We start from the raw sequence: 12,870 nt of genomic DNA on the forward strand, positions 1-12,870 counted from the left end.
TGGCCTTGACCATAAGTAGCTAGTCTGGGGCCGTTGGTGGCACTTTGGTCTGAGTCAGAAGGCTGTGGGCTCAAGGTCCACTGTGGCATTGTGCCGCTGCCGAATGAGGAGCTAAAGTGAGGCCCTGCCTGCCTGCTCTGTGCAATGAGGTGCTATCTACATATCTACAGGCAGGTTCCTCCTCCCTCCATTTCCCAGTGTACTTCAATGAACACAAACATTCACCAGCTTGAGGAAATATGAAGAAGTCCATCGTCACTGGATTTGTCCTGTGCCAGTTTACCTGTTTCACGCCCGGTTTGGCGAGTTCCTAAGTTGATGACAGGTGTTCCAAACGCACCTGCTTCCCGCACCCCACAACTGCTGTTACCGATCATTAACCCAGCATGTGCAACCATTTGGATAAACTGTTCAAAAGGAATATGCTTCACTGCCCGGAAATTTGGATTCTGTTCAATCCCTTTCTTTCTCATCACTCGCACCATTTCTTTACTTCCTGCAAAGTGGAAATAAGAATTGATGCAATCAGCTAACAGATAGCAACATTTTAAAACATCATTTAATGTACAAAGCCAGCGGACAAATTTACAGAGTGTAATCTTGTGGCATGTTTACCGAAAGCAAACATATTACTTTATTGAAAGTGATCAAGTTAAATATTCATAAATGCTGGTTAGGTTTCAAAATGCACACACTCCTTATGAAAAGATATAAAACTAAAGTTGTGTTTTAGGGCGGGCCGCTTCAGGAACTGAGTATTCATGCTCCGAAATGAAGCAAAGGCTGTGAATATTTAATCGGGATTCAAAAGATATCGGCAGCTGTGTACATCATTCAGTGTTCCAGTATTAACAAGCAATTAGACAAAGTGATCACAAATACACCTCTTTTCCTGTTGTCCAGACAGATTTAAAACAAGAACCTAAAGCAAAAAGAAGATTGTATATTTACAATCCTAATCTTCCAATAGTTTGGAATGGGTGTAGGGGCAGAAATGTATTGCAATTGCAGGAATTAGTTGGATTATTATTTGTTCCCCAAATCCCTCCAATCCACTCAGAGGTCGCTCCTTCAGCGACCTTGTTCCCTCCCTCTGGAATTCTCTCCCTCACCACCTCTGCCTGTCACCTCCCTCCTTCCTCAAACAATGTCCCCGAAACCCTCCACCTTGGGTATTTGGCCCCTCCGGATCCTCTTCCTATGTACACATCCCCCACAACCCTCTCTCCACTCACTATCCCCCCACCCTATCCATTGCCCCCTCTTCGCCCTCCGCACTCACTGCCCCCTCCCACACTCACTATATCCCCCCCCCGCACTCACTATCCACTGCCCCCCCCACACTCACTATCCCCCCCCTCACTATCCACTCCACTCACTATCCCCCCCCCCACACTCACTATCCACTCCACTCACTATCCCCCCCCCACACTCACTATCCACTCCACTCACTATCCCCCCCCTCCCACACTCACTATCCACTCCACTCACTATCCCCCCCCCCCCACACTCACTATCCACTCCACTCACTATCCCCCCCCCTCCCACACTCACTATCCACTCCACTCCACTCACTATCCCCCCCCCCCCCCACACTCACTATCCACTCCACTCACTATCCCCCCCCACCCCACACTCACTATCCACTCCACTCACTATCCCCCCCCCCCACACTCATCCACTCCACTCACTATCCCCCCCCCCCACACTCACTATCCACTCCACTCACTATCCCCCCCCTCCCACACTCACTATCCACTCCACTCACTATCCCCCCCCCCCCACACTCACTATCCACTCCACTCACTATCCCCCCCCCCCACACTCACTATCCACTCCACTCACTATCCCCCCCCCCCCCACTCACTATCCACTCCACTCACTATCCCCCCCCCCCACACTCACTACCACTCCACTCACTATCCCCCCCCCCCACACTCACTACCCACTCCACTCACTATCCCCCCCCCACACTCACTATCCACTCCCACTCACTATCCCCCCCCCCCCACACTCACTATCCACTCCACTCACTATCCCCCCCCCCCCACACTCACTATCCACTCCACTCACTATCCCCCCCCCCCCACACTCACTATCCACTCCACTCACTATCCCCCCCCCCCCACACTCACTATCCCCCCCCCCCCCCCCACACTCACTATCCACACCCACTCCCCCCCACCCCCACACTCACTATCCCCCCCCCCCACACTCACTATCCCCCCCCCCACACTCACTACCCCCCCCCCCACACTCACTATCCACTCCACTCACTATCCCCCCCCCCCCACACTCACTATCCCCCCCCCCCCCACACTCACTATCCACTCCACTCACTATCCCCCCCCCCACACTCACTATCCCCCCCCCCCACACTCACTATCCACTCCACTCACTATCCCCCCCCCCCCACACTCACTATCCCCCCCCCCACACTCACTATCCCCCCCCCCACACTCACTATCCACTCCACCACACCCCTATCCCCCCCCCCACACCCACTAATCACTCCACTCACTATCCCCCCCCCCCACACTCCCCTTCTATCCCCCCCCCCCCCCCCCCCACACCCCCCCCACCTCACTCACCCACTCCACTCACCCCCACTCCCCCCCCCCCCCACACTCACTATCCCCCCCACCCCCCCCCCCCACACTCACTATCCCCTCCCCCCCCCCCACACTCACTATCCCCCCCCCCCACACTCACTATCCCCCCCCCCACCTCACTATCCCACTCCACTCACTATCCCCCCCCCCCACACTCACTATCCACTCCCACTCACTATCCCCCCCCCCCCCACACTCACTATCCCCCCCCCCCACACTCACTATCCACTCCTCCTCACTATCCCCCCCCCCCACACTCACTATCCCCCCCCCCCCCCCCCACACTCACTATCCCCCCCCCCCACACTCACTATCCACTCCACTCACTATCCCCCCCCCCCACACTCACTATCCCCCCCCCCACACTCACTATCCACTCCACTCACTATCCCCCCCCCCCCACACTCACTATCCCCCCCCCCACACTCACTATCCCCCCCCCCCACACTCACTATCCACTCCACTCACTATCCCCCCCCCCCCACACTCACTATCCCCCCCCCCCCACACTCACTATCCACTCCACTCACTATCCCCCCCCCCCCCACACTCACTATCCCCCCCCCCCCCCACACTCACTATCCACTCCACTCACTATCCACCCCCCCCCCCACACTCACTATTCTCCCCCCCCCCACACTCACTATCCACTCCACTCACTATCCCCCCCCCCCCCCCCACACTCACTATCCCCCCCCCCCCCACACTCACTATCCACTCCACTCACTATTCCCCCCCCCCCCCACACTCACTATCCACTCCACTCACTATCCCCCCCCCCCCCCACACTCACTATTCCCCCCCCCCCCCCCACACTCACTATCCACTCCACTCACTATCTGCCCCCCCCCTCCCACACTCACTATCCCACCCCCCCCCCACACTCACTATCCCCCCCCCCCCGGTAAAGTGCTCCGTCACGTGTCAGCATGTACACTACAGAATGGTATTAAAGGGGTAACTGAATTTCTTAGATTTTTCAACAGGGGGGCTGGATGTTTTTTGAATTCTTCCAGCAGACGGCGGTGAACATGTTGGACAGACCACCCGGGGACAGTGGTAGCAGGGATCATTCTAACAGTTTAAGAGGGCATTTGATAAAGTGGATGAGAGACTGGTGATGGTTGGAACTGGCCTGATGCATGGAGAGGCATTCCTACTCCTGGGTCCCACAGTGTATTTGTACACGTTACAGGGGGAAGTCACTGACATGTCGACCAATATCCCGAGTACCTTTCAACTCCCCCCTACATGCAGCACTTTGTTTGTTTGCACCAAACTTCATTGGTTGGTCAGCACAGATATTGCCCAACTTACTGTCATCTGCAAGTTTAGCACTGGAACAACAACTGGGTCTTTCTGCAGTTGTAGGCGGAGGCTAGGGAGTGTCTTAATCTAATATTTGAAATTTGATTTTAGACCTGTTATTTTACACAATTCACAAGGTTCAGTGCTGGGGGTTTCGCTCACTAATTGCAAACACAACAGTGGTGGAGTTTGAAATGACATGCACACTTAAGGACTTCCTGCCCACCTGCGTCAATGTTGGGAAACAGAATCAAGGTACGTTTGCCAAAGGTTATCAGAGCATCGAGCGTAAGCTCAAACATCTTGATGGAATGTTTGATGTTGGTAGTAACGGGATGCTGCAAAGCCACGATATACTCCCGAGGGGTCACATCTGCACCTACAAAAACAGAGACAATCCATAACACAATTCATGCCAGGAGAGGTACTGATGCAATACTTGTAACTGTGTTTGTAAATTTTGCACAAGAAGGATATTACTGGTTCATGCAGCACTTATTGGAATAGCATCAGTCTGAAATATTTCCAAAACCATCACATTTTAAAATAGTGAAAATACTGTTGCCCCTCTAAATCTACAAAAGAGTCTGAAATTAATGTTTAAATCACACTGGCAGACGATGTATGATTAACTTAGCCTACTTTCTAACAGGCGTCAACATCCACCATCGTTGCTGAGCTGCACAGCCCAGGGACACGGTGATGGGCTGGGGCCATCAGCTAACTCAATGCACACAAGAAACCAAATTGATGGATTTTCCAGATCTAAAAGCAGATCTCGGGGTAACACCGATATCATCACTTCCATATCCTTCCCATCACTCACGTTACTATCATCCCACTTTGATGAATTAAGAAAGACTTGCATTTCTATAGCGCCTTTCATGACCACCGGTCGTCCCAAAGCGCTTTACAGTCAATGATGTACTTTTTGAAGTGTAATCACTGTTCTAATGTAGAAAACACGGCAGCCAATCTGCACACAGTATATTCCCACAAACAGCAATGTGATAAAGACCAGATAATCTGTGTTAGTGCTGCTGATTGAGGGATAAATATTCACCAGGACACTGAGGATAATTCCCCTGTTCTTCTTTAAAACAATGCCTTGAGATCTTTTACGTCCACCTGAGAGGGAAGATGGGGCCTTGGTTTGATGTCTCATCTGATAGACGGCATCTCCAGTAGTGTGGCACTCCCTCAGTACTGCCCCTCCGACAGTGCAGTGCTCCCTCAGTACTGCCCCTCCGACAGTGCGCCGCTCCCTCAGTACTGCCCCTCCGACAGTGCGGCGCTCCCTCAGTACTGCCCCTCCGACAGTGCGGCACTCCCTCAGTACTGCCCCTCTGACAGTGCAGCGCTCCCTCAGTACTGCCCCTCCAACAGTGCGGCGCTCCCTCAGTTCTGGTCACTGTATTATAGGAAGGACGTGATTGCACTAGAGAGGGTGCAGAGGAGATTTACTAGGATGCTGCCTGGAATGGAGAATCTTAGTTATGAGGACCAGTTTGGATAGGCTGGGTTTGTTCTCATTGGAACAAAGGAGGCTGAAAGGAGACCTCATTGAGGTGTAGAAAATATTGAGGGGCCTGGACATAGTGGATAATAAGGGCCTATTTCCATTAGCGGAGAGGTCTATTACGAGGGGGCATAGTTTTAAGGTGGTTGGTGGAAGGTTTAGAGGGGATTTGAGGGGGGCTTCTTTACGCAGAGGGTTGTGGGAATCTGGAACTCGCTGCCTGGATGCAGAAACCCTCACCACTTTTAAGAGATGGTTGAATGGGCACTTAAAGTGCAGTAACGTGCAGGGTTACTGACCTAGAGCTGGTAATTGGGATTAGACTGGATGACCTTTTGTTGGACGGCGCTGATATAATGGTAAGTACTGCAGGGAATCGAATATGGCCAGGGTGATCTCCTGGACTTGTGTGGATCGCCTGGATGGGTCGGAGAGGAATTTTCCCAGATTTTTACCCCTAAATCGGCCTGGGTTTTGATCTGGTTTTTGCCTCTCCCAGGAGATCACATGGCTCCGGTTGGGGTGGAGTGTAGAATGTTTCAGTGTAAGGGGTGTCGCAGTTGTGTGAGGCGGACTGGTTGGGCTGGGTGCTCTTTACCTTTCCGTCATTGTTCATAGGTTTATATGTAACCTTCAGGGCTGCTGACCAAGGGCCGTGCGGCTCTTTGTCGGCCGGCGCGGACACGATGGGCCGGAATGGCCTCCTTCTGCGCTGTAAATTTCTATGTTTCTTTCTAGTACTGCCCCTCCGACAGTGCGGCACTCCCTCAGTACAGCCCCTACGACAGTGCAGTGCTCCCTTGGTACTGACCCTCCGACAGTGTGGTGCTCCCTCAGTACTGCCCCTCCGACAGTGCGGCGCTCTTTCAGTACTGCCCCTCCGACAGTGTGGTGCTCCCTCAGTACTGCCCCTCCGACAGTGCGGCGCTCTTTCAGTACTGCCCCTCCGACAGTGTGGCGCTCCCTCAGTACTGCCCCTCCGACAGTGCAGCGCTCCCTCAGTACTGCCCCTCCGACAGTGCAGCGCTCCCTCAGTACTGCCCCTCCGACAGTGCAGCGCTCCCTCAGTACTGCCCCTCCGACAGTGCAGCGCTCCCTCAGTACTGCCCCTCCGACAGTGCAGCGCTCCCTCAGTACTGTACTCGAGTCTAGATTTTTGTGCTCAATATTCTGGAGCGGGACTTGAACCTACAACCTCCTGACTCAGAGGTGAGAGTGCTGCTCACTGAGCCACGGCTGACAAGCAATGCATTTTTCTTTGATTTGATCAACAACAATGATGTTAAGAACAAGTATGATCCAATGTCCTGTTCTTTTCATTCTTCCCCTGCAGAAAACTATCAAAGTTATTTACTACATTTTGTAAGCCTATCTCTTGGGGGCATAGAGGAAAGCGGAAAATCATCTTAAAAAATAGGCTGCTGATATTCAAATCCCAATTAACCATGATGATGATTTCTAACATGGAAGAAATCCCAGCACAGAAGAGGCAACACCAGCTAGGTCCAAACAATAATCCTTAGTGAAGGCATCACAGAATCACAATATGATTCGTCAGAGTCAACATGGTTTTATGAAAGGGAAATCTGTTTGACAAATTTATTCGAGTTTTTTGAGGAAGTAACTAACAGGGTAGATAAAGGGGAACCTGTGGATGTAATATATTTGGATTTCCAAACGACATTCGATATGGTGCCACATTAAAAGGTTGCTAATGCAAAGGACTCACGGGGTTGGGGGTAATATACTAGCATGGATAGAGGATCGGTTAACGGACAGAAAACAGAGAATCGGGATAAATGAGTCATTTTCAATTTGGCAGGCTGTAAATAGTGGGGTGCTGCAAGGATCAGTGCTGGGGCCTCAGCTCCTTACAATCTATAGTACTGATTTAGATGAAGGGACTGAGTGTATTTATCCAATTTTCCTGATGATACAAAGCTAGGTGGGAAAGTAAGCTATGAGGGGTAAGGAGGTGTGACCTGAGTGGGCAGTAAGGTGGCAGATGGATAGAACGTGGGGAAATGGTATGCAGAATAGAAAAACATATTTTTTAAATGGTTAGAAACAATTAAATGTTGGTGTTGAGAGAGATTTTGGTGTCCTCGCACAGGAAACACAGAACGTTACCATGCAGGTACAGCAAGCAATAAGGGAGGCAAATGGCTGTTGTCCTTTAATGCAGGGGTTTGGAGTACAAGAGTGAGGAAGTCTTGCTGCAATTGTACAGGGCCCTGGTGAGACCACACCTGGAGTACTGTGCACAGTTTTAGTCTCCTTATCTGAGGAAAGATATACTTGTCTTAGAGGCGGTGCAACGAAGGTTCACCAGACTGATCCCTGGGTTGAGATGGTTGTCCTAAGATGATAGATTATGTAGATTGGAATACGAGAGGTGATATTATTGACAGGGTAGATGCTGAGAGGATGTTTACCCTGACTGGGGAGTCTAGAACCAGGGGTCACAGTCTCAGGATAAGGGGTCGGCCATTTAGGACTGAGATGAGGAGGAATTTCTTCACTCAGAGGGTGGTGAATCTTTGGAATTCTCTGCCCCAGAGGGCTGTGGGGGCTCAGTCTTTGAGTATACTCAAGGCTGAGATCGATAGATTTTTGGAGTCCAGGGGAATCAAGGGATATGGGGATCGGGCGGGAAAGTGGAGTTGAGGCCAAGATCAGCCATGATCTTATTGAATGGCGGAACAGGCTCGAGGGGCCGAATGGCCCACTCCTGCTCCTTGTTCTTATGTTTTTATCACAAATAACTCAATTGCAGATATTTTGGAGTAACACTTACCTGAACGTTACCAATATTATGGGTCTATATTAGTTATTCTCTCAAGTTCAGTATCACCCGTTACTCCCATACGACCTGGCGAGCACCTGTACTGCTTTATAGCTAGTTAAAATAATAATGGGACCCATGGATCATAACAATAAAACCATCCATTGTACATACTGGATAATATGATCTTGCACCAGGGATATGACCTTATCAGTCCCACAGGTTAGAGAGCAAGTGAATTCTCTCTGTCCCTCTGGCAGTTGTGGGTCTACACTAGCGGAGATTAACTTCTCTAGAGAAAGGTAAAGAACACAGACCCCTCCCTCAGGTCGCTATGTCGAAGTTTGGCTAGCTGACTCACCACGGTGTGAACGCTTGTGGAAGCAAGACATCCCCATTCGAGGGACCACTTATGATGATGATGATGATGATGGGTTACCACCTTGAATGGGATCTGTCCTCACTTGTGAGAGATCTATGGCAACCACACTGTCTGTTTACCAAAGCGTCTCTGTGGGTGGTGGATCACAACCTATTCTTGCATTAAATGTGCGTACAGCTGACTGCCTGGTGTCTCACATACAAGAACATAAGAAATAGGAGCAGGAGTAGGCCACACTGCCTTTCGAGCCTGCTCCGCCGTTCAAACCCTTGTTTACAAATCACTCCATGGACTCGCCCCTCCCTATCTCTGTAATCTTTTTCAGCTTCACAATCCCACAAGATGTCTGCGCTCCTCAAATTCTGGCCTCTTGAACATCTCATTATAACTGCTCAACTATCGGTGGCCGTGCCTCCAGCTGCCTGGGCCCTAAACTCTGGAACTCTCCGTAAACCTCTCTGCCTCTCTTTACTCCTTTAAGATGCTGGTTAAAATCTACCTCTTTAAACAAGCTTTTGATCATCTGTCTTAATTTCTTCTGTGGCTCGGTGTCAAATTTATCTGTTTATCGGTAACACTGTTGTGAAGAGCCTTGGGACGTTTTACTATGTTAAAGGCGCTATATAAATAAAAGTTATTATTATTTTATGGCTGATTTTCGACCTTATCTCCACTTCCCGCTCGATCCCCATATCCCTTAATCTCCCTAGAGTCCCAAACTCTATTTATCTGAGTGTTGAATGTACTTGATGTGTGAGCAGCCACAACCCTCATCACATAACGAATGTGTCATTGTGATGGCTGTTTAATAATATTACTATTACATGTTTAATCAACATCCTCAATACCTGGTCTCTCTTGGGAAGTTAACCCTTTGTAAACTGAATTCAATTTCAGTACAAAATCCAAACATAAATGAAATGATACCCTCCTCTCTCCACCTGACCTGCTGACTATTTCCAGCATTTTCTGTTTCTATTTCAGATTTCCAGCATCCGCAGGATTTTGCTTTTGAATTAAATTAAAATTCCTTCCAGGCCAAATAGGTTGAATTCCCAATACAGAGACGAGCGATGTTACAGAGGTGGAAGGCGGGGGTCCCAGGATCAAATATTGAATTGTTTTGAAAGTGTGAGTTAGTGTAAAGTTATGAAAAAGGTCAACAGGATTTTGGGCTTTATAAATACGTCTACAGAATACAAGAAAATAATCATGCTCAATATGCATCATCATCATAGGCGGTCCCTCGAACGAGGATGACTTGCTTCCACATGAGTTCACTGATGTTTCAGTGAAGGACCCGATGTTCCAGTCCTGAACTCCAGGGATGGAGGATGCCTGTGGGTGGATTTTTTTAACGTGGGGTGACCGTTGCACACCAGCCACCACACGGGGCTTGACAGAGCGAGGTCTGGGTCCAGTGGCGAGGGTTAACCAGGACGACTGGAGACCAGCTCTGCTGCACAGACCTAGTGCGTTCACATATCGCAGTGTGGGCTGGGTCCGTGCTGCCCCTGGGCCCTCGGCTACTCTGGGCCCCGTACCCTCAGGTGCCTCACTTTCGCCCACAATGTTCCAGGGCCCAGTGCTCCAGCTCTATTTATAGCCCCGACCTGCAGTGGTGTTCTCACACGGGTCGGGGCGGCCCACGATATAGACCACGAGGCAATAGTCAGTCACAGTTAGAGTACCATGTGCTGGGCTGAGCATCCCATTACAGAGAGGATAAAACCACACAGTGCTGATTCATCAGGACGCTATCATGGACGAGGAGAGTTGAGGGACTGTGACTATTTCCACTGCAGCAGAGAAGGCCAAGAGGAGATTTCATGTTTTTTTTTAAATTATGGAGGGTTTTGATAGGGTGACCAGGGAATCAGTGATGAGGGGGCCATCAGTTGAAAAGTCGCTGAACGCGAGGAGGCTCGTTGGGAGCTGCTGGGGAGTCGGTGAGGCAGAAACCAGCATCTTTCAGGGGATGATGTCATGAGGATGCCATAAAAATGCAGGTTTTTCTGTCTTACACGGAGAGTAAATAAAATATTACAGGATCTCACAATACTCTATCCATTGCTAGAATTGTAACATTAATTATTGGCAAAAATGAACAAAGATTCAGCAGGATGTTGTGCCTGTGCCTGTGCTGTGCCCAGGCCCGCTCCGGGTAAATCATGGGCTGGGGAGGGCAGAAGCCACGCTCTGTAGACAAACATTAAAACGTCAGCTATCCGTACTCACTTAGCCACGTTTGCAAAATGCTGAGGTACTCCTTGGATCCGGCGGTGAGCAACATGTCGTACGATGGACAGCCAGCCAGGAGGATGCGATCGTGGTCCTCGCACATGGCGATGAGATGCTGCTCGGCGGAGCGGGTGCAGCACACGTGGTAATGTGCCAGCTTGGTGATGGCGTGTCGGATCGAGTCATCGATGGTACCACTCACCTCGCCCCCTTCAATGTGCAGAATCCGGATATTCATCAGTGCAGCCGAGGTGGCAACGGCCAACGCGTCAAACCGGTCGCCGTGGACAATCATCACATCTGGTTTCAGGCGGTTCAGCACATCCGGCAATTTGACCAAAGCAAGACCCACTGACTCCACCATGGCTGCCTCGTCTTCCCCGCGCACGATCGTATGCAACCTCGTATTAATATCAAAATCATCTTGCTCAATCATTCGATATGTATTGCTGGAAGAAAAAAACAATAAATTTCATTACCAGCACAGCATCGAACTAATCGGGCGGGAGTTGAGGGCGATGGTCAGCTGTGATCTCATCGTGTCGGCCATGATATCGCGGCAGACACTACATAAAAGGAAATTGGATAGGTACGTGAGGAGGAGGAAGAATATAAAAGATGCAGGGAAATGGATGAGTCACAGCACAGTGCTGTCATTTCTGTCATTCTGAAGGTGCGCCTGTGGACTGGAGAGGCGCAGACCGGTGAGATTGTTCTGGCTGATGATACAAAGATGGGTGGGAATGCAAGTTGTGAGGAGGACACAAAGAATCTGCAAAGGGATATAGGCAGGCTCAGTGAGTGGGCAAAGATCTGGCAGATGGAGTATGATGTGGGAAAGTCTGAGGTTATCCACTTGGGTAGGAAAAATAAAAAAACAAATTATTATTTAAGTAAAGAGACTACAGAATGCCGTGCTACAGAGGGACCTGGGGACTTGTGCATGTTAGTATGCAGGTACAGCAAGTGATCAGGAAGGCCAATGGAATGTTGGCCTTTATTGCAAGGGGGATAGAGTATAAAAGCAGAGAAGTCCTGCTACAACTGTACAGGGTATTGGTGAGGCCACACCTGGAGTACTGCGTACAGTTTTGGTCTCTGTATTTAAGGAAGGATATACTTGCATTGGAGGCTGTTCAGAGAAGGTTCACGAGGTTGATTCCGGAGATGAAGGGGTTGTCTTATGAAGAAAGGTTGAGCAGGTTGGGCCTGTACTCATTGGAGTTTAGAAGAATGTGAGGTGATCTTACTGAAACGTATAACATTCTGAGGGGGCTCGAAGGGATAGATGCAGAGAGGATGTTTCCCCCGTGGGGGAATCTAGAACTAGGGGGCATAGTCTCAGAATAAGGGGTCGCCTACATAAAACGGAGATGAGGAGAAATTTCTTTTCTCGGAGACTTGTGAATCTTCGGAATTCTCTGCCCCAGAGAGCTGTGGAGGTTGGGTCATTGAATATATCTAAGGTGGAGATAGACAGATTTTTGAACAATAAGTGGAGTCAAGAGTTATGGAAGTGGAGTTGAAGCTAAGATCACATCAGCCATGGTCTAATTGAATGGCGGAGCAGGCTCGAGGGGCTGAATGGCCGACTCCTGCTCCTATTTCTTATGTTCTTACAGACATTATCCGTGTAACGCACCGAATTAAAAGAATACAGCCCATCTCAACAACAACTTGCATTTACACAGCGCACTTAAAGTAGTAAAACGTCCCAAGACGCTTCACGGGAAAGTTATAAAACAAAATGTAACACCTAGCCACAGAAGGTGATATTAGGACAGATGACTAAAAGCTTGGTCAAAGAGCGAGGTTTTAAGGAGCGTCTTAAAGGAGAGAGTTTAGGGAGGGAGTTCCAGAGCTTGGGGCCCAGGCAGCTGAAGGCACGGCCACCAATGGTGGAGCGATTATAATCAGGGATGCTCAGGAGGGCAGAATTAGAGGAGCGTAGACATCTCGGGGGGGTTGTGGGGCTGACAGAGATTGGGAGGGGCAAGGGCCATGGTTAGATTTGAAAACAACG

The 12,870-nt window shown here is 50.0% G+C and overlaps 1 protein-coding gene across 1 annotated transcript in view; it reads right to left on the reverse strand.

The window, feature by feature from the left end:
- The window catches only part of gne (glucosamine (UDP-N-acetyl)-2-epimerase/N-acetylmannosamine kinase), a 57,621-nt gene that overhangs the window by 23,764 nt on the left and 20,987 nt on the right, over window positions 1-12,870 (reverse strand). The window contains exons 2-4 of the mRNA XM_070873161.1: window positions 10,845-11,296; window positions 4,147-4,299; window positions 284-496 (exon numbers count right to left, since the gene is read on the reverse strand). Of these exons, the coding sequence (XP_070729262.1) occupies window positions 284-496; window positions 4,147-4,299; window positions 10,845-11,296 (818 nt within the window). The remainder of the gene's footprint in view (window positions 1-283; window positions 497-4,146; window positions 4,300-10,844; window positions 11,297-12,870) is intronic.

Source organism: Pristiophorus japonicus, chromosome 2 (assembly GCF_044704955.1).
Source record: "Pristiophorus japonicus isolate sPriJap1 chromosome 2, sPriJap1.hap1, whole genome shotgun sequence".
In the NCBI taxonomy this organism is placed as follows: domain Eukaryota; kingdom Metazoa; phylum Chordata; class Chondrichthyes; family Pristiophoridae; genus Pristiophorus; species Pristiophorus japonicus.